The 21,204-nt window shown below is 39.5% G+C and overlaps 2 protein-coding genes across 2 annotated transcripts in view; one reads left to right on the top strand and one right to left on the bottom strand.

The window, feature by feature from the left end:
- Window positions 1–1,219, top strand: part of PPIA (peptidylprolyl isomerase A (cyclophilin A)) — a 3,503-nt gene extending 2,284 nt beyond the window's left edge. The window contains exons 3-4 of the mRNA XM_010829037.1: window positions 328–500; window positions 875–1,219. Of these exons, the coding sequence (XP_010827339.1) occupies window positions 328–500; window positions 875–1,007 (306 nt within the window). The 3' untranslated portion in view covers window positions 1,008–1,219. The remainder of the gene's footprint in view (window positions 1–327; window positions 501–874) is intronic.
- A 7,311-nt stretch (window positions 1,220–8,530) lies between these two features.
- Window positions 8,531–21,198, bottom strand: LOC104980368 (histone H2A.V). The gene is made up of 5 exons (XM_010829036.1): window positions 21,110–21,198; window positions 17,930–18,007; window positions 15,143–15,256; window positions 10,683–10,812; window positions 8,531–9,689 (listed from the first exon to the last, which is right to left on the bottom strand). The coding sequence occupies exons 1-5, from the start codon at window positions 21,110–21,112 to the stop codon at window positions 9,628–9,630; spliced, it is 387 nt and encodes a 128-aa protein (XP_010827338.1). The 5' UTR covers window positions 21,113–21,198; the 3' UTR covers window positions 8,531–9,627.
- Window positions 21,199–21,204: the final 6 nt, after the last annotated feature.

The raw sequence follows: 21,204 nt of genomic DNA, 5'->3' as shown, positions 1-21,204 counted from the left end.
ATAGTTCTATAATGTTATTTAAAAAAATATGTGCACACATGAAGTGCTATTCTACCATTTTGGTTCCAAGTGACCTTCTAGTTTTATTTATTTACTATTCATTTATTTGGCTGCACTGGGTCTTGGTTGCAATGTGTGGGATCTAGTTCCCTGACAAGGAATTGAACCTGGACCCTCTGTACTGCAAGCACAGTTTTAGTCACTGGACCACCTGAGAAGTCCCTTGACCACCTTATTTTGAACTTGAGTCTTAAAGTTTGAACCTTGTAGACATGGCATGTTTTCTGACTGTGTCCAAAAGTGACATGTTTCTCTTTATGTTCACAGGGTGGTGACTTCACACGCCATAATGGTACTGGTGGCAAGTCCATCTATGGCGAGAAATTTGATGATGAGAATTTCATTTTGAAGCATACAGGTCCTGGCATCTTGTCCATGGCAAATGCTGGCCCCAACACAAATGGTTCCCAGTTTTTCATCTGCACTGCCAAGACTGAGTGGTAAGACAGGAGATGGCAAAGGCACCCTTTCCCTGCTGTTGCCTGCTCTAAGGTAGTGGAAGGGCATGGACCATAGTGAAAATTTCTAGTGTGCTTATAGAAAGTAAGTGGAGATACTCTAGCAAAACAGGGCATTTAGCTGCTTGTTTTAGTTACAAGTGGTGCTTTTATCTAATTTGCTTGTGATTTGTTGGTTCTTTTTAAGGGGTCCGTTCTAAAATTAGGATTCTTAACAGTGGAGACTCTTTATGTTTCTTAGACTGGCCTAAAGCAATCTATTGGTGTTGCCAACTTTTTTTAGGTAGAAGAATAAAAATGTTTCCAGTATTTAACATCTCTGGTCACAGGTAATAATGTTTTTTATTCTGTTCTAGGTTGGATGGCAAGCACGTGGTCTTTGGCAAGGTGAAAGAGGGCATGAATATTGTGGAAGCCATGGAGCGCTTTGGGTCCAGGAATGGCAAGACCAGCAAGAAGATCACCATTGCTGACTGTGGACAAATCTAATAAATTTGACTTGTGTTTTACTTAAGCACCAGACCATTCCTTCTGTAGCCCAGGAGAGCACCCCTTCACCCCATGTGCTTGAAATATCCTATAATCTTTGTGCTCTTGCTACAGTTCTTTGGGTTCCATATTTTCCTTATCCCCCTCCAAGTTTAGCTGGATTGCAAAGTTAAATTTATGATTATGAAATAAAAACTAAACAATTATCTGTCTTTGTTTGCATTAGAGTATTGATGTAGGTTTCATTTTAAGCAGCAACAGGTTACTTCTAAGACAAAAGTTGTGTTTAGAATCAGCTTTTGTTCAGTTGCTAAGTTGTGTCTGACTGACCCTATGGACTATATTAACATGTCAGGCTTCCTTGTACATGGGATTTCCCAGGCAAGAATACTGGAGCAGGTTGCCATTTCCTCCTACCCAGGGATCAAGCACATGTCTCCTGCCTTGGCAGGTGGAGTCTTTACCATCAAGCCACCAGGAAAGCCCCAAATCTGCTTTATTAAGGTACAGTTTCTTTACAATCAGTGTCTTAATGCTATTCTCCCCCAACCCCACCATGATCTAACCTAGGTTTTACATATTTGAAAGTTGCTCAGACATGTCCGACTCTGCGACTCCATGTACTGTAGCCTATCAGGTTCCTCTGTACGTGGAATTCTCCAGGCAAGAATACTGGGATTCTTCCCTACCCAGTGTTTAAACCCAGTTCAAGCATTGCAGGCAGATTCTTCACCATCTGAGCCACCAGGGCAGTCCCTAGTTTGCTGTGTGTTCAGTTGCTCAGTAGTGTCCTATTTGCAGCCTCATGGACTGTAACTCACCAGGCTCCTCTGTCCATGGAGTTTTCCAGGCAAGAATACTGGAGTGAGTTGCCACTTACTACTCCAGGGGATCTTCCCAACCCAGTGATGGAATCTGCATCAGTGGATTCTTTACCCCTAGTGCCATCTGGGAACCCTATTTGATTGTTAGATGTCTTTTTAATCTAGAACAGTCCTACTTTCTAACAATTTCTATTAATATTAAAAACTATTGGTATTATAATGTGTAATATACACTACATAATATACCAGGTGGCGTAGTGGTAAAGAATCTGCTTGCCAATGAAGGAGATGTTAAGTAGATGTAGGTTCAACCCCTGGGCTGGGAAGATCCCCTGGAGGAGGGTATGGCAACCTACTTCACTATTGTCTGAAAAATCCTCTGGACAGTGGAGCCTGGTGGGCTACAGTCCATGGGGTCACAGAGAATCGGGCACGACTGAAGTGACTTGGCAGGCAAACAGGTATATACCATATGCTGTATATATACCATAAAATTCACCCATTTTAAGAGTACAGTAGTGAATGCAACCATCCCTGTAATTCACCACACTAGGAAGAACCTCATGCCCGTTTGCAGTCCCTCTGACTTGTACTCTTTAAGTCCAGCACATTGACTTGGAATATCATTGACATTGGAGCTGCTGCCAATGTCTCCACTTTGTGTTACCTGCTTGTTCTACTTAATTATCTGTAAACTGGAAATTAGAGAAGGTTCAATGGACACGAGTTCAATGTTTAAGCAGAAAGGCATCGTTCAGTCAGTTATTTGTGCCTGACTCCGTGACCTCATGGACTAAAGCATGCCAGGCTTCCCTGTCCCTCACCAACTCCTGGAGCCAACTCAAACTCATGTCCATTGAGTCCGTGATGCCATCCAACCATCTCATCCTCTGCATCCCTTTCTCCCGCCTTCAATCTTTCCCAGCAACAGGGTCTTCTCCAATGAGTCAGTTCTTCACATCAGGTGGCCAAACTATTGGAGTTTCAGGTTCAGCATCAGTCCTTCCAATGAATATTCAGGACTCTTCCTTTAGGATGGACTGGTTGGACCACCTTGCAGTCCAAGGGACTCTCAAGAGTCTTCAACACCACAGTTCAAAACTTCTTTGGCACTCAACCTTCTTTATAGTCCAACTCACATCCATACTGACTACTGGAAAAACCATAGCTTTGACTAGATGGACCTTTGTTGGCAAAGTAATGTCTCTGCTTTTTAATATGTTGTCTAGGATGGTAATAGCTATTCTTCCAAGGAGTAAGCATCTTTTAATTTCATGGCTGCAGTCACCCTCTGCAGTGAGTTTGGAGCCCCCCAAAATAAAGTCTTTCCATTGTTTCTCCATCTGTTTACCATGAAGTGATGGGACCGGATGCCATGATTTTAGTTGTCTGAATGTTGAGTTTTAAGCCAACTTTTTCACTCTCTTTCATCAAGAGGCTCTTTAGTTCTCTTTCTGCCATAAGGGTGGTGTCATCTGCACATCTGAGGTTATTGATATTTCTCCCAGCACTCTTGATTCCAGCTTGTTTCTTCCAGTCCAGCGTTTCTCATGATGTACTCTGCATATAAGTTAAATAAGCAGGGTGACAATATACAGCCTTGACGTACTCCTTTCTCAATTTGGAACCAGTCTGTTGTTCCATGTAGGTTCTAACTATGGCTTCTTGACCTGCATACGGATTTCTCAAGAGCCAGGTCAAGTGGTCTGGTATTCCCATCTCGAAGAATTTTCCATAGTTTGTTGTGATCCACACAGTCAAAGGCTTTGGCATAGTCAATAAAACAGAAGTAGATGTTTTTCTGGAACTCTTGCTTTTTCTATGATCCAACGGGTGTTGGCAATTTGATCTTGGCTTCCTCTAACTTAGCTAAATCCAGCTTGTACATCTAGAAATTCACGGTTCATGTACTGTTGAAGCCTGGCTTGGAGAATTTTGAGCATTCCTTTGCTAGCGTGCGAGATGAGTGCAATTGTGCAGTAGTTTGAGCATTCTTTGGCATTGCCTTTCTTTGGGATTGGAATGAAAACTGACCTTTTGCAGTCCTATGGCCACTGCTGAGTTTTCCAAATTTGCTGGCATATTGAGTGCAGCACTTTCACAGCATCATCTTTTAGGATTTGAAATAGCTCAGCTGGAATTCCATCACCTCCACTAGCTTTGTTTGTAGGGATATTTCCTAAGGCCCACTTATCTTCTCATTCCAGGATGTCTGGCTCTAGATGAGTCTTCACACCATCGTGATCATCTGGGTCATGTAAATCTTTTTTGTATAGTTCTTCTGTGTATTCTTGCCACCTTTTTTTTTGTAGTGGTTTTGCCATACATTGACATGAATCAGCCACGGGTGTACGTGTTTCCCATCCTGAACCCCCCTACCACGCCACCTCTTCTACCTTCTGCTTCTGTTAGGTCCATACCATTTCTGTCCTTTATTGTACCCATCTTTGCATTAAATATTACTTTGGTATCTCTTATTTTTTTTGAAGAGGTCTCTAGTCTTTCCCATTCTATTGTTTTCCTCTATTTCTTTGCATTGATCACTGAGGAAGGCTTTATTCTCTCTCCTTGCTATTCTTTGGAACTCTACATCCAAATGGGTATATCTTTCCTTTTCTCCTTTGCCTTTTGCTTCTCTTCTTTTCACAGCTATTTGTAAGGCCTCCTCAGACAACCATTTTGCCATTGCATTTTTCTTGGGGATGGTTTTCCTGCACAATGTCACAAACCCTTGTCCATAGTTCTTTAGGCACTCTATCAGATCTAGTCCCCTGAAGCTATTTCTCACTTCCACTGTATAATCATAAGGGATTTGATTTAGGTCATACCTGAATAGCGGTTTTCCCTACTTTCTTCATTTTAAGTCTGAATTTGGCAATAAGTAGTTCATGATCTGAGTGTCAACTCCCAGTCTTGTTTTTGCTGACTGTATAGAGCTCCATCTTTGGCTGCAAAGAATATAATCAGATATTGTTAATTCTGCCTCTTGTCAGTTGGCATATGAGCTTAGACTCAACAGACCATCAGCTGCTCCACTGGAAAGGTACTTTGTACACTTCCTACTGAGTAGGTAACCTGTGGGATGGTACTTTGTGTGAAGACTCTGTTCCCAGATCTTTCACCTGATTGTTTTATTTCAATATCAATTACTGGTCTTCACCTGAATCAATTAAAAAAAGTTTTTGGCTGCATCACATGGCTTGAGGGATCCTATTTCTCTAGTCAGGGAATCAGGGACTGAACCCATGCCCTCAGCAGTTGAGTGTATGAAGTCCTAACCACTGGACCACAAGGGAATTCCCCTGAATCAATTATTCTGTGGTTGCAAAAAACTGAGAAATCTTTTAATCTCTCCCTCCCTCCTCCTATCACAATAGACTCAAGGATTTTCATTCAATGTATTATGATTGCACTCATTATTTTTGATGTTCAAATCATCCCAAATTTGACTAGTACAAGCCCCCCTAAGTTGACCTCTGTGTCTCTTTGACATAATTCCAGGAGCCTTTAGGCCTTTCTAAAGTTTATGCTTCCATTAGATTACAAAGCAGTTAGAGGCCTGGGAAGTGTCAGGGATATTCACATTTTCAACCCAAAACGAAACTCTTTGTGTTAACATGTAAAATGGAGTTTAGACTTAGATGCATTTTTCACATGCACAAACATGATGTTTGGAAATCAGTGGGGCAGTCTCAAGCATTGTAATACATCCAGCACTACCCCCATCTATTGTCAGAGGCCCACAAATTTTCAAACTGCCTTCTGGCTAAAAATCACTGACATAATGAGATAGGATGTAGTTGTTTAAAAAACAAGGTAGTGCGTCTCCAGAATAGCATCAACTAGACTTTTAGGTGAAAAAAAAAAAAAAAGCAGTAGAATGCAATTTAACATATACTGTTGTGATTAGGCTAAGTCGTGTCCAACTCTCTTGTGACTCCAAGGACTGTAGCCCGCCAAACTTCTCTGTCAATGGGATTTCCAAGGCAGGATACTGGAGTGGGTAGCCATTTCCTCCTCCAGGGAATCTTCCTGACCGGGGATCAAACCCAAGTCTCCTGCATCGGCAAGTGGATTCTTGACCATTGAGCCATCAGGGAAGCCCTATAACATGATAGTTTTTGTAAAAAAGCAGAATAAAGTGTATCTTTGTGCTTTTATATATCCTTCGGAGAATACAGAGAAATGTTTTCCAGTGGGTGTCTTTGGGTAGAGGGGTGAAGGCCTATGGGCAGAGAGGACTCTCATCACACATTCCTTTTACCTGTACTAAATATTTCAAATTTCAAAAACATTAATTTTAAAACAAATCTATAGTATAGTTTGTCCTCCATATCCACAGGTTTTTTTTTTTTTTTTCTAATTTTATTTTTAAACTTTACATAATTGTATTAGTTTTGCCAAATATCAAAATGAATCCGCCACAGGTATACATGTGTTCCCCATCCTGAACCCTCCTCCCTCCTCCCTCCCCATACCATCCCTCTGGGCCGTCCCAGTGCACCAGCCCCAAGCATCCAGCGTCGTGCATCGAACCTGGACTGGCAACTCGTTTCCTACATCATATTTTACATGTTTCAATGCCATTCTCCCAAATCTTCCCACCCTCTCCCTCTCCCACAGAGTCCATAAGACTGTTCTATACATCAGTGTCTCTTTTGCTGTCTCATACACCGGGTTATTGTTACCATCTTTCTAAATTCCATATATATGCATTAGTATACTGTATTTATGTTTTTCCTTCTGGCTTACTTCACTCTGTATAATAGGCTCCAGTTTCATCCACCTCATTAGAACTGATTCAAATGTATTCTTTTTAATGGCTGAGTAATACTCCATTGTGTATATGTACCACAGCTTTCTTATCCATTCATCTGCTGATGGGCATCTAGGTTGCTTCCATGTCTTGGCTATTATAAACAGTGCTGTGATGAACATTGGGGTACAGGTTTTATGTCCACAGATTCAACCAATCATGGAGCAAAAATATTCGGGAGGGAGCTTCCCTGGTAATCCATTGGTTGAGAATTCACCTGCCAATGCAGGGGACATGGGTTCAATCCCTTGTCTAGGACAAGTCATGTTGAGGGGCAACTAAGCTTGTGCATAACTACTGAATCTACATGCCCTAGAGCCGGTGCTCCACAAGAGAAGCCACCACAATGAGAAGTGCCCACACAACTAGAGAGCAGCCCCAACCCTCCAGAACAAGAGAAAATATGCCTTCAGCAGTGAAGACCCAGCATAACCAAAAATAAATATTGGAAGGACTAACCTGGTGTCCAGCAGTTAACACTTTGCTCTCCTAACGCAGTGGGCCCAGGTTCCATCCCTGGTCAGAAAACTAGATCCCACATGCTGCAAGTAAGAGCTGGTGCAGCCAAATTAAAAAATAATATTGGAGAAAAATATTCCACAAATTTCCAGAAAGCAAAACTTGCATTTACCATGCGCTGACAACTATTTACAGAACATTTACACTGTATTTACAACTATATATAGTATTTACAGTGTTTTAGGTAGTATCCAGAGATGAGTTAATGTATTTGGGAAGATGGTCCAATCTTGTGTGCAAGTGTTACGCCATTTTATGTAATGAATTTGAGCATCTTGTGGATCTGAGTATCCGAGGTGTCCTGGAACCAATCCTGCATGGATTCTGAAGTATGACCAAATTTGGCTCACTTCAAATTATTATTGGGACTTCCCTGGCAGTTCAGTGGTTAAGATTCTATGCTCCTGAAGCATGGGCTCAGGTCCATCCTGAGGGAACTAAGGTCAGGGAACTAAAATCCTGCATGCCACTCAGTGTCAGGGAAAAAAAAAAAATACACACACACACACACAAAAAACATGTAAAACACACACACACACACACACACATAAACCCTTCCTAGTTACCTGTGAAGGTACAACAGATGAAATATGATGGCTGGGACACACTTTACAACAAGCCAGTAGGAGGAAGTGGTGTACAGATGCAGCAAGATGGACCAAATGTGAGGCTGAGGCCCAAAGAACCTGGCCCAATTGCTCTAGTTTTCTTCCATTAGAAAACAAAAATACAATCCTGGCAACACAGGACATAGCAAATAATTACATTACCAAAATTTGAAGCAATTCTCTGGAGAACTCTATTAAAACTCTAGTAATTCTGTTAAGATTATTTTGCCTTTTCTATTGCTACTTTGTTTTCTAGAAACTACAAAACTTCACACATGATAACTGTAGATCTTCTCAGTATAGAAGCTTCTTCAAAATGTGTGCCAAGATTCAGTAAAATCCACACTTAGAGACAATCCTATAGAACTGTTTCTTCAAAAATTAAATTTTAAGGAAAAAAAAAAGAGACCTATAGATTAAAGAGAAACTGAAGAGCTATCAGTAAAATGGAGACATAGTGTATGGATCCTGATTCAAACAAACCAATTGTAAAATTAGGAAACAATGAGGAATATTTGAATACTGACTGGATATTTGTATTACAAAATGTCTTAGCTGTCTTAAAATAATGGTATTGTGGTTATAGTCTAAAAAGTACCCCTTCTTTAGCGACACATACTTAAGTATGTAGATATGAAAATTAATCATGCCTGGAACGGGATTCAAACTAATCAACATGAGGGCTGAGGAGGGATATAGGTAAACCAAAATTGACCACAGGATAACTGCTGAAGTTGGAGGCTGAGTACACGGGGGTTCATCATACTATTCTCTTTATTTTTGAAAATTTCCATAATAAAATAAGTTTTTAAAAATGAGAGTTTTATACTGGTATTGTATTAGAAAACATTCAAGAATTTCCATTGTCAATGAAGACTTCCAGGCAGAAAAAATATAATTTCCTGATGGACCATTAACTGGTACACTAACTTAAATCTTACAATAGTTACTTAGAAACTGACAAAAATATTTTAAAAATATTGTACAAATTACTGAATATTACTGTACCAATAAAAGAGCACTAAAAGCTGGAATTTTAAGCCAAAAGCAGACAACTTACATAATCTTCAATTCTAGGTTTAAGTGTGTGGGTTCTGGAGTCAGCCAAATCTAAGTTTGTATCCTACTTCTGCCTTTTTCGATCTACTGGATAAATGTTTTCTGGCAAGCCATTTAACATCTGTGAGCCTCAGTTTCCATACCTTCAGATGGGGGTAATAAAATTTCATCAGTAAAGCACTTAGTACAGAACCTGCCATATGGTAAGTACTCATTTAATTCAAATAATTTCACACGTATTTCATCAGTTCTTGAAATATTCTAAGATCTCTGAAATTTGGATGCATCTTATAATTGATGGCATATCATGGTTTAATTGGCAGTTTTTCTTTTTTTAGTGGTATGTAAAATAATTGTATATACTACAAATAGGTAGCATCTAAGATCCAATATAATATGGTATCAATGATAGAAGCAGATTCCCAATTTCTGATTTTTCTGAATATATAACCAATTTGAAATATTAAAAATTTCAAAGGATGAGCAAAGTATTTCCAACACAGCACAAACAGTTTTGAGACAAGTTATTTTTTTTAAAAAATGGTTTATCAATTCCATTTTTGTATAAAACACAAGGGAGAAACCTAGCCAATCAACACAACTGTTGCCACATGAAAAGGTACTTTTATCAAACTTCGATTCTAAGAACGTACAAATGTTTCTTTTATCATGTCTACAGTAATTGTCTATGGTTTTCCATTTAACTGTTTTAAAAATTCCACATAACCCCATTATTTCTTCTGTCCCGTTACAGTACAGTGACAGGGAGGAAGAGGGCTGGTTACGACAGCTCTCTAAGCAGTTTTCTGCTGTCCCTTCTTTCCAATCAGAGACTTGTGGATGTGAGGGATCACTCCTAGAATGAAATGAAATGAAACGGTATTAGTAGAAAAACTATCAGTTCAGGCCCTCAACCCCAAAGAACAATTCACAAAGAATGAAGATTTTTTTTTTTAACTGAAGGATAACTGCTTTACAATGCTGTGCTGGTTTCTGCCGCACAACAACGTGAAATCAGCTCTAAGGATACATATATCCCCTCCCTCTGGAGCCTCTCTCCCACCCCACCAGGTCATCACAGTGCACGGAGCGGAGACCTCTGTGCTATACAGCAGTTTCCCACTAGTCATCTATTTTACACATGGTAGTGTATCTGTGTCAATGTTACTTTCTCAGTTCCTCCCATGCTCTCCTTCCCCCTACTGTGTTCACAAATCCATTCTCTATGTCTGAATCTTTATTCCTGCCCTGTAAATAGGCTTATCAGTAGCATTTTTCTAGATTCCACATACGGTGTTAATATACGGTATTTGTTTTTCTCTTAGAATGAAGTTTACTTAAGTATTTATACCAAGGGATCTTCATCTTGGGGTCTGGGAACCCCCTCTAAAACTGTATGTAAAATGGTGTGATTTTCTGTTTTTTGTTTTTTTTTTTCTTTTTTTTTTTTTTGAGAAGAGTAACCACGGCTTTCAAGAGGTTCTCCAAATGTAATCCAAAAAGGATGAAGAACTGACTCATTCAGTTACCCTCAGTCTGACTTTCAAGAGCATCACATTATGCAATTTCTCAAGATGATTTTTTTCAAACACAGTTTAAAGGATACAGGAAATATTTTAAACACTTGGTTTCAAATCTCATCTATGAAATTTAGCTAAAGAACTTCCTTTTAAAAACAGCATTGTATGTGGAGAAGAAATATTCAGATCATGAGAAGAAGCCTAGAATAGTAAGATTTAACACTTTTGGAATTTAACCTTCTATGTTCTCAGTACTGGATCACTGATCTGAATTACGTATTAGTCATAAAGGCCAATACCGTCTACGTTGAAGAGTAAATAATACATACCACCCCCAGCTATGGTAGCTTTGATAAGAGAATCCAACTCTTCATCACCACGGATTGCAAGCTGCAAGTGGCGTGGAGTGATCCGCTTAACTTTGAGATCCTTGGATGCATTACCTGCCAGCTCCAGCACCTACAAAGCACCCATGAGACAGCATATCAAACAAGGGTGAAGTGTTTAAGGATTCTGTTTAGACTTGCAATTATAGCTAAAAGATCACTATAGCATCTACACATAAAACACAAAAGATACATAAATAAACCAACAATAATTTATTTCCAAATTTCTACAGTAAGGTTATAGAACTCTTAGTACTTCATTTGGTCCTTTTATATTAATTCTCTGCAAAATAACTAGAAATGAGCAAAAATCATCAACTTCTATAGCAAGAAATAAGTGTTATTATCCCTTAGCCAAGATTCTAATTGTGAACATCTAGAAAATGATTATATTTTAATATACCCGAGTAGTCTAATTTTTCATAGCCCTTAACAGCTGGAATTTATTGCTTACAACTTGTAGAAAAGTTTAAAAGTATAAAGATAATTCCTTATTCAGAATTTCTAACACCGCTGGGCTTTATAATATGTAGGCAGTATGCCAGAAGCCCTTTATTCTATAATGGGAATTTTCAGCAAGAGTAATTTCAAAGTCCCAGCTGGCCATAAAACTGCATTTCTCTTTTCTCATCCATAGACTGTACTGGCATTATAAAACTTTTGATGGAAACAATACAAAACTAACTCCACAGAGTCTCCTGATTTAAGCAGAGTGGTGGAAAGCCTTGGTATAACATATGGAACAATCAGTATGCTTTAAAAACCACCAGCACTCTCTATTCCATTCTCCTCTGCAACCCTGAGTAGACTGAGGTGAGGTCAGGCACCACCATCTTTTGAAAGCTTTTGCAAGTGATTCTAGTGTGAAACGAACACTGAAAAGTTAATTACCTCCAAACTCAGATTTCAGTATTTCGTTTACTTCTAAAACCCCAAACTTAGATATGTGGAAGACACGTGTTGATTACATATGTGTATATGCTCGTGTGTGTGAGTGAATGTGTATATTTACTTTATTATTTAATCTTAACCTAAAAAGTCGTAAGTTCCTAAGAATAAAGAAAATGGGAGTTCAGATGGGACATGAACGTTCTGAAGCAGAAGCCTGTATCTTCACATAAATGAACAAAATGCATACCTTTCTGAAAAGCCTGCAGCTAAACAAATATTAATAAAAACTGATATAAAAGTGATAGAGGAGAAAGGCTCCTAACTAGTACCAACAAAAATATTACCTACACAAAAATCCCTCCTTGTGACACAGTAAAGTTGACACTATCAATGTTAAAGTAAATGGTAAATCTCCAATGGGAAAACAAATGATTTGGTAAAGTTAATGAAATGACAGCAGTGATAATTAACACACAGGTTAAACCTAAACCTTTCAACCTAGCTCCCAAGCACATCTTTCCCAAGTAAGAATCTTCCCCTTGCTTCTACTAGACTGGCTAACTCTATCACTTGACTTGCTTGCTACTCAAATTACTCTCCTGGTTTGGAATGCAGTTGGAAGAGTCTCATGATGTCCCTTTTGTTTTACTTAGGAGAGATTACTATGGAGGAAGTGATGGTCCATGAATTAAGAACTTTTGCCCAAATAACTTATCTAATTTCCTGAAAAGTCAAACTGAGTTATGATACAGCAATTTATGTGTACAACCACACAGAGCACCAGGATTGATTAGGTCTTTTACCAAATTTCATGTCATCATATCATCACAGTAAGAGTTGTGATGGACTTCCTTGGTGGTTCAGTGGTGAAGAATCCACCTGCCAATGCAAGGGACATGTGTTTGATCCCTGGTCTGGCAAGATTCCACATGCCGTGGAACAACTAAGCCCATGTGCAAAACTGAAGCTTGTGCACCCTAGAGCCCCTGCTCCACAACAAAAGAAACCAATGCAATGAGAAGCCTATGTACTGCAATAAAGATCCAGTGCAGCCAAATTAATAACTAATATAACATTAAAAAAATGTATGATCACACTGGTAAAACTTTACTCCACTTTAAATTTTTATTAACTAAGAGTTATCCTGTAACTTCACCAATACTTTTTTTGTTTTTGGCCATGATGCCCAGCATTTGGGAATCTTTCCTGACCTGGGATCAAACCTCCCTGCAGCGGGGTGCAGAGTCTTTACCACTGGACGGACCATTAGTGAAGTCCACAAATATCACCTACTGCTTATATACATAGTTCAGAATTAGTTTAATTAGCAGTATGGTATTTAAATTATTTTACACTTGTTTGTCAAGTCACTTAAAAATATGGATTACTGATGCTCAGTTCAGGCTTTCCTAGTAGCTCAGCTGGTATAGTTCAGTCGCTCAGTCATGTCCTACTCTTTGTGACTCCATGGACTACTGCACCCCAGGCTTCCCTGTCCATCACCAACTCCTGGAGCTTGCTCAAACTCATGTCCATTGAGACTGTGATACCATCAAACCATCTCATTCTCTGTCATCCCCTTCTCATCCTGCCTTCAATCTCTCCCAGCAACAGGGTCTTTTCCAATGAGTCAGTTCTTTACATCAGGTGGCCAAACTATTGGAGCTTCAGCATCATTCCTTCCAATGAATATTCAGGACTGATTTCCTTTAGGATTGACTGGCCTGCTCCACCTTGCAGTCCAAGGGACTCTCAAGTCTGCCCCAACAACACAGTTCAAAAGCATCAGTTTGTCAGCGCTCAGCTTTCTTTAAGGTCCAACTCTCACAACCATACATGACTACAGAAAAACCACAGCTTTGACTAGATGAACCTTTGTTGGCAAAGTAATGTCTCTGCTTTTTAATATGCTAAGTTAGTCAAAGCTTTTCTTTCAAGGAGTAAGCATCTTTTAATTTCATGGCTGCAGTCACCACCTGTAGTGATTTTGGAGCCCCCCCAAAACAAAGTCTCCCACTGTTTCCATTGTTTCTCCAACTATTTACCATGAAGTGACGGGACAGGATATCATGATTTTAGTTTGAATGTTGAGTTTTAAGCCAGCTTTTCACTCTCCTCTTTCACTTTCATCAGGAGGCTCTTTAGTTCTTCTCTTTCTGCCATAAGGGTGGTGTCATCGGCATATCTGAGGTTATTGATATTTCTCCTGGTAATCTTGACTCCAGCTTGTGCTTCATCCAGCCAGAGATTTCAAATGATTTAACTGCATATAAGTTAAATAAGCAGGGTGACAATATACAGCCTTGATGTACTCCTTTCCCAATTTGGAACCAGTCTGTTGTTCCATGTAGGTTCTAACTGTGGCTTTTTGACCTGCATACAGATTTCTCAGGAAAGGTGGTCTGGTATTACCATCTCTTGAAGAATTTTCCACAGTTTGTTGTGATCCACACAAAGACTTTAGCATAGTCAATGAAACAGAAGTAGATGTTTTTCTGGAACTCTCTTGCTTTTTTGATGATCCAGAGGATGTCGGCAATTTGATCTCTGGTTCCTCTGCCTTTTCTAAATCCAGATTGAATATCTGGAAGTTCATGGTTCATGTACTGTTGAAGCCTGGCTTGGAGAATTTTGAGGATTCCTTTGCTAGGGTGTGAGATGAGTGGAATTGTATGGTAGTTTGAGCATTCTTTGGCATTGCCTTTTTTTGGGACTGGAATGAAAATTGACCTTTTCCAGTCCTGTGGCCACTGCTGTGTTTTCCAAATTTGTTGGCATACAGAGTACAATACTTTCACAGCATCATCTTTTAGGATTTGAAATAGCTCAGTTGGAATTCCATCACCTCCACTAGCTTTGTTCATAGTGATGCTTCCTAAGGCCCACTTGACTTCCAGGATGTCTGGCTCTAGGTGAATGATCACACCATTGCAGTTATCTGGGTCATTAAGATCTTTTTTGTATAGTTCTCCTGTGCATTCTTGACACCTCTTTTTAATATCTTTTGCTTCTGCTAGGAGAAGGCAATGGCAACCCACTCCAGTACTCTTGCCTGGAAAATCCCATGGGCGGAGGAGCCTGGTGGGCTGCAGTCCATGGGGTTGCAAAGAGTCGGACACAACTGAGCGACTTCACTTTCACTTTCATGCATTGAAGAAGTAAATGGCAACCCACTCCAGCGTTCTTGCCTTGAGAATCCCAGGGACGACGGAGCCTGGTGGGCTGCCGTCTATGGGGTCGCACAGAGTCGGACATGACTGAAGCAACTTAGCAGCAGCAGCAGCAGCAGCAGGTCCATACCATTTCTGTCCTTTATTGTCCTAACTTTAAAAGTGAGCACACCAAAGTTCTGTTTGACACTAGTACTGGCTGAAAAATCCATCTAAAAACTGCTATTAAAAGAAACTAACAAGAGGGAGTCTTTTTGTTTCAAACTCATACTCCATGGGTTTCAGCCATTTATGTCTAGGACAACTCTGGGATTCCAACACATAATTATTTCCACCACTAACCTCAGCAGTGAGGTACTCCAGAATTGCAGCACTATACACTGCAGCAGTGGCACCGACCCTTCCGTGGCTCGTGGTACGAGTCTTCAAATGTCTATGGATGCGGCCCACGGGAAACTGAAAGAGAGACCATCAAAACGGGAAACACTGAAGTTTTAACATCACGTTACTGAACGTAACGAACAGCCGAATGACATAAGTAAATCAAGATAAAAAATCTGGTTACATTTATTAGAAGCCAAAATTATTTGCCAATTAACAGTTCTTTGGGGTTGTAAGTTAGTATGTCCTAATAATTAGCCCCAAATGGTCATGCCTAATTTTACACCCCCTGAAGACAGAATTTAAAAACAAACAAAAAACACAGTTTTACAAATTAATTCCTGCATAATATGGAGTCATTATACAAAATAAAGAGAAACTATGCAGTATAGTCACCAACTGCACATTCCACAGGGCCTAATAACTATTATTTCTATTTAATTAATTCCTTCACATAACAGGCTCATGTGACTATGAACCTCTACCACCTTCTTTAGGCCCCAACTTCATTCTTCCTTCCTCAGTTTCAAGAGGTAACCTGATAGTTAAGAAAACCAATATTGTGACTTCCTACTTTATGAGAATAGGTACTTTCTCATTTCTACAGTACCCTAATCCCACTTGTCTATGCCTCTGACTACATCCACCCCCACCCCCTGACTTTAAGGACCTTCCTCATTCTTACTGCTCCATCATTCAACAACTCCATTACCTCCTTTTTGCTGGCTCCTTTTCTGCACAGTTCAAAGGTCTCTACACGTCTAGTCTAGTCTACTGTAACTGCCTCCACTTACAGCCTAAACATCCCTTTTCAAAGGCAAAATTTAAAAGTAAACTTGAAACCTCTTTCTTGTCACCCATTTTCTCCCAATCCAAACTTGGCTTCTGTTAAACACCATTCTTAAAGATCAACAATAACATTTTAATTATCAAATCTACTAGCCACTTCCAGATTGCATGCTTCAGAAGAAAATGCATGACTGTTCTATTTACATTCCTTCCCTAATTCTAAGGTCCCCAAGACCAGGATCTATGCCTTACTCCCTTTTAGATCCTCAGTGATTGACATGTTGTCTGACACAGAGGACCTTGAAAACCATTCTTCTCAGGCCACAGGGATTACACAGTTCTAACAATGACTACTCCTCAGTCTTCATTGTTTGACTCAAATATGTCAAATACGGTGAGGAGTCCACCAATGTCTATTTGTTCTTTTCTCAAGCACTACTGAGGAAACTCATCCATAGCACAAACTACCCATTTTACTTAAGTGATTTTAAATTTGTAATTCTTTTGATCACTTCTCTTGGAAAGCTAGACTCAAATCTACAACTTTTGGATATTTTCACATGGATATTTTACTGAATTTCCAAATGATTCCACTTAAATTTTTATTTTATAACTTGCTCCTACTACAAACTCCCCTTAGGGTCTAGGCCTTAGAGAAACTTCTGACCTTCCTCTCAAACCTGTACCTCTCCTCTCATTTTTTAGGAGCATATATATGCCTTCTATTCTTTTCCATCCCACTCAAGTTCAAGTTGGAGAAGGAAATGGCAACCCACTCCAGTACTCTTGCCTGGAAAATTCCATGGATGGAGTAGCCTGGTAGGCTACAGTCCATGAGGTTGCAAGGAGTCGGACACGACTGAGCAACTTCACTTTCTTTCTTTCTTTTTATGGTTCCTTTTGGAGAAGGAAATGGCAACCCACTCCAGTGTTCTTGCCTGGAGGATCCCATGGACAGAGGGGCCTGGTGGGCTACAGTCTATGGGGTTGCAAAGAGTCAGACACGACTAAGCAACTAACATACACACACACACATATAAGTTCAAGTATGCGTTACCTTATTCCTAAACCACTGCAATAACCTGTAATCTGTCTTCCATCTGCAACTTCAAGGTAAGGATACTGCAAATAAATTCCACTTGTTTTTTTTTTGGCTATGCAGCTTGCAGGATCTTAGTTCCTTGACCACAGATCAAACCCGGGCTTTTTGCAGTGAGAGCACCAAGTCCTAACCACTGGACTGCCAGGGAATTCCCTCAAATAAATTCTAATTGATATTTGCATGATGCTCCAAAACAGAGAAAGTACCCATAAAGGGTAAGTTCTTGCCCCTCCACTTCCTTCAGTACCATTCAGAAAATGTCATCTTCTTCCTTAAAAATTTTGCATCACTACCTTATAGTCTGGCCTTCAAACTTTCCTGTTTAAAAAGTATCTCTTATATGTAAGGCAATTAATTCTTACTCACCCAGAAAAATTTGAGTTTATGGATTAAAGTTGCAGCAATTCATATATATAAAATTTGAAATTACCTAGTGTTCTTGAGTATATATAACTTAGTCTACATTTGAAGGTATTGGGAAAGACTCAGAGGACTAGTGGACAGTCCATTCTTCTATTTCATCCTGAAAGCTGATATACCACTACAAACACGTTCTTCAAAACGAAAGCAACAGCATACTCACTTCAATATGATAGTTTATAAAAGTACTAGAAACATAATTATTATCTAGAAATAACAGATTTTAAGACAGCAAAATCACCAAATTTGCCTAAGATGTTTTCCTAACTTGTCGCTGCTTAGAAAAGAGTACAAATTAAAAGGCTGTTGCTTTGTTGTTTGTATTTTGACCAATTAATTTCATTATCAAAGGTCAATAGTACATTTTTGTAATTAAAGAAACATTTGAGTCATGAGTTACAACTGTTAAGAAATTAATTTAATAATGAATCAGTTACCTGTAGCCCAGCTCTCTGTGAGCGAGACACTGCCTTGGCCTTGGCCTTCCCACTGTCCTTTCCAGCTTTGCCTCCAGCCTAAGTGAAAAAAGTTCCAGATGAAGAATCAAAAATGCTATTTCAAAAATATCTAGGAAACAAAATTTCTTCTAGTTTTATTTTAAGTAGTTAAAAAAATTCTCTTTCAATTTTAAATATACATGCCATATTGCCATTTATTGATTTATATAAAGATGAAATCAAAACTTAAATATTTATTTAAAATGAGATTTCTAAAAATTTGAACATATTTTTCAAATTTCAGACTGAAGAATATTCATCATCAATGTAACTCTTATGTTAGAAATAGTTCATAATAAAATAATTTTTTAAATGTTAGCATCTATCATTTCCATAGAAATATTCAGAACTTACCTCTTTTGAGAGGAAAAAAAATACCATCTTGAGAAAAAACAACAACCCTCAAAAAATTAAACGCAGAATTACCTTATGATCTAGCACTTCTGGGCACATACTCAATAATTGAGAGCAGGGACTCAAACATATTTTGTATACTATTTGCTATTTTATTCACAGCAGTATTATAAATAGCAGCTAAAAGACAGAAACAACCTAAATGTCCATCATGGAAAATTGTGGTATATACTGTAAGAATGAAGGAAATTCTGATACATGCTACCGCACGAATAAATCTTGAAGACATGATGCTAAGTGAAATAAGCCAGTTGCAAAAGGACCAATATGTCTGATTCCACTTAACACGACCTACCTAGTCAAAATCACAGGAACAGAAAGCAGAAGGGTGGCTGCCAGAGGCTGGGAAGAGGATGGAATAGAGACTTGGCAGGCATTTAAAAAATTGCAAAATGGTCACTGTTATGTGTGTTTAAAAAAAAAGAAAAGACATTCAAACTTATTCTTAAGGAGTTAAAGAAAAAACACTTTCAAATGATAGAAATGTTTCTCAAATAACCTGAATGTTCACAAATAGGACACAGTATATAAATGCAATGGAATATTATACAGCCATTTCAACAAATGAATTATAGACATGTGCTGATATGGAAGAAATCACAATACATATTTGGGTAAAAGGCAAGGTATGTGCAAGCACAGTGAGCTTTTGTTTATGTAAAAATGAGGTACTGCAGAGTATGTGTGTAACATACACTTCTAGAAGGTCACACAACACACCAGAAAAGTTATTTGCTACTAGGGAAGGAATATTAAGGATCTGACTTGAGAAGGAAACCAATACTCCCTTTTGAACTGCTCGATTTTACTATTTAAATCTATTTCTTGTCTGTTTAAAAAAAAAAAAAATCAGTTTACAAAACTGGCCAGTTGTTTGAGGGTATTTGTGAAGTAGAAATGGCATATCCCTTTTGTAATGCTTTATTTTTAGACTAAAAATCAACTATGTATGCCCCATACCCCATGTCTCAGTTGAGCCAATGTTTATCTCTCAAATCTATATTTAAGGGAAAAAAATAAAAGGCCTTGGCAGTTGTTAGGAGCAGGAACAAAAAATGAATAATTAGTATCTGTCTTAAATTTAATAATCTAGCAAGAGAGACTGATTTAAGTTTAACAAAGAGAACTGAGAATCTTTAGATTTCTACAAGAATGCCTCATATATTTTTAATAATTTCTGACCATGCTGCTATACAAGAAAAAGATACTGCATCATCTTTGGATTTCTGAGGTCAGTTCAAGTAACCATGTGTTTTCACTTATTCTTCAAATAAATCTTTTCAGCTCTATTTGCCCTGATGTAAAACATAAGAAACATCTCAACTAGTGCATGAGGCTAAAACTATAATCATTATTTCTCTATGACTGAATTATGAAACACAAAGTTATCAATAAAAGTTATTAACTGCAAAACTCCTCAGGTTTCCCAATTTACTTATCTTAAGCAATTCTATCCCTACCGTTTCAAATCCATTACATTTGCTGTATAACCTATTTGTTTTTTAAGGAAGTAGGCAGGAAATCGGTTTTTAAAAATCTCAGTAAATTAAATGACTATTTCCGTGGCTTGGAGAGTCCAGATACATTTCTTATACTCAACAAAAACAAAATTTTAATTAAACTTGTGAATATAAAATTACATAGTAAATGAATACTTTCGTTTCACAACCTCCTCAAAGTATAAACACACCTTCCCAACTTCGCACAATCATTTTAATACGTTTGCTGAGAAACAAAATACAAGCACGATAAAATTTTTTATTCTGAAAACTGAGTTAGTATTAACCTGGGCTAAGCATCTCCAGGTAGAAAACATGCCTATGGAGGCCAATGGGGTATATTTCATTCAGAAAAAGTTGCAAACTGGATGTCAAGCAAGTTGCAAATTTGTTTAACAGATACATGTTCACTTCCCATCACGTTTAAAATTTCAAAACAAGAATGACAACTCCACGCCTCCTGTATTTTTAGCCATGCGAACGTGTATGTATTTTTAGCTGCTGGTAAAGGGACAGCCAATATATGGTAGGTTGCTAGAGATTAAACGAATGACACCTTTTGAAACCAGCAAGCATCACGAGAATTGTCGGCTCGAGCAAATCAGTTTACAGAGCAGATGTAATCTATGCCAGAGTCTGCCTGTGAAAGCGCTTCCGTTAACGGCACAACTACAAGTTACAGAGCCCGGGTGCTACCATCCACAAGGTCGACTCCAGATCTAAGACGCGAGAACGTCACAATAACCACAATTTCTGTTTGTGGTTCAGCCTCGGGCAGGGCTGTCTCCGGAGGGCGCTCGGGCGGACACCACTCATCGCCTCGGCTTTACTGCCTCACTCCCGCGCAGGGCACGGCCCCCCTCCAACGCCTTTCCCTCTCAACTTCACAAGGAGCCCGGTTCCCTCCATTCGCGTTTCTAAAAAGCCGCACTTTTCTTACCAACGCACAATTTAGGACTCAAAGTCAGTCGCAGCAGCAGCGGAGGTGCTGTGGAGCCGCGAGGGTTGTCCTGCTCAGGGACACCCGGCCTCAGCCCGCGCACCTCGATTCGCGCCGGCGCCGCGGCGAGCGAGGCCGGGACCGCTGGCAGCCCGGGCGCCTGACGCCCGCCCCACCGATGTCGTCGCCGCCTGACGCCCGCCGCCTCAACAGGTAGCGGCGCCACTCGGCCATCGCCGCCCTCCCGGCCGCCCCCGCAGCCCTCACCATGGGTCTCGGCCGCTCGTGCCCTCGGTCCCGCCGAGCCGCCGCCGCCGCTAGCGCAGCACCGACCGCCGTTGCCGCCGCGGCCGCGAGAGCCC

This window comes from Bison bison, unplaced genomic scaffold, assembly GCF_000754665.1.
Source record: "Bison bison bison isolate TAMUID 2011002044 unplaced genomic scaffold, Bison_UMD1.0 scf7180017864499, whole genome shotgun sequence".
Lineage (NCBI taxonomy): Eukaryota > Metazoa > Chordata > Mammalia > Artiodactyla > Bovidae > Bison > Bison bison.
Note: the sequence above shows the minus strand (reverse complement) of the source record. Positions and strands in the feature narration are given on the sequence as shown.

Coding starts and splice junctions, on each gene's coding strand:
- LOC104980368 (XM_010829036.1), bottom strand. Junction 15,257..17,929: donor CACAGAGAGCTGGGCTACAG/GTAACTGATTCA, acceptor TCTCTCTTTCAG/TTTCCCGTGGGCCGCATCCA. Junction 9,690..10,682: donor AGCTACCATAGCTGGGGGTG/GTATGTATTATT, acceptor ATTTCATTCTAG/GAGTGATCCCTCACATCCAC.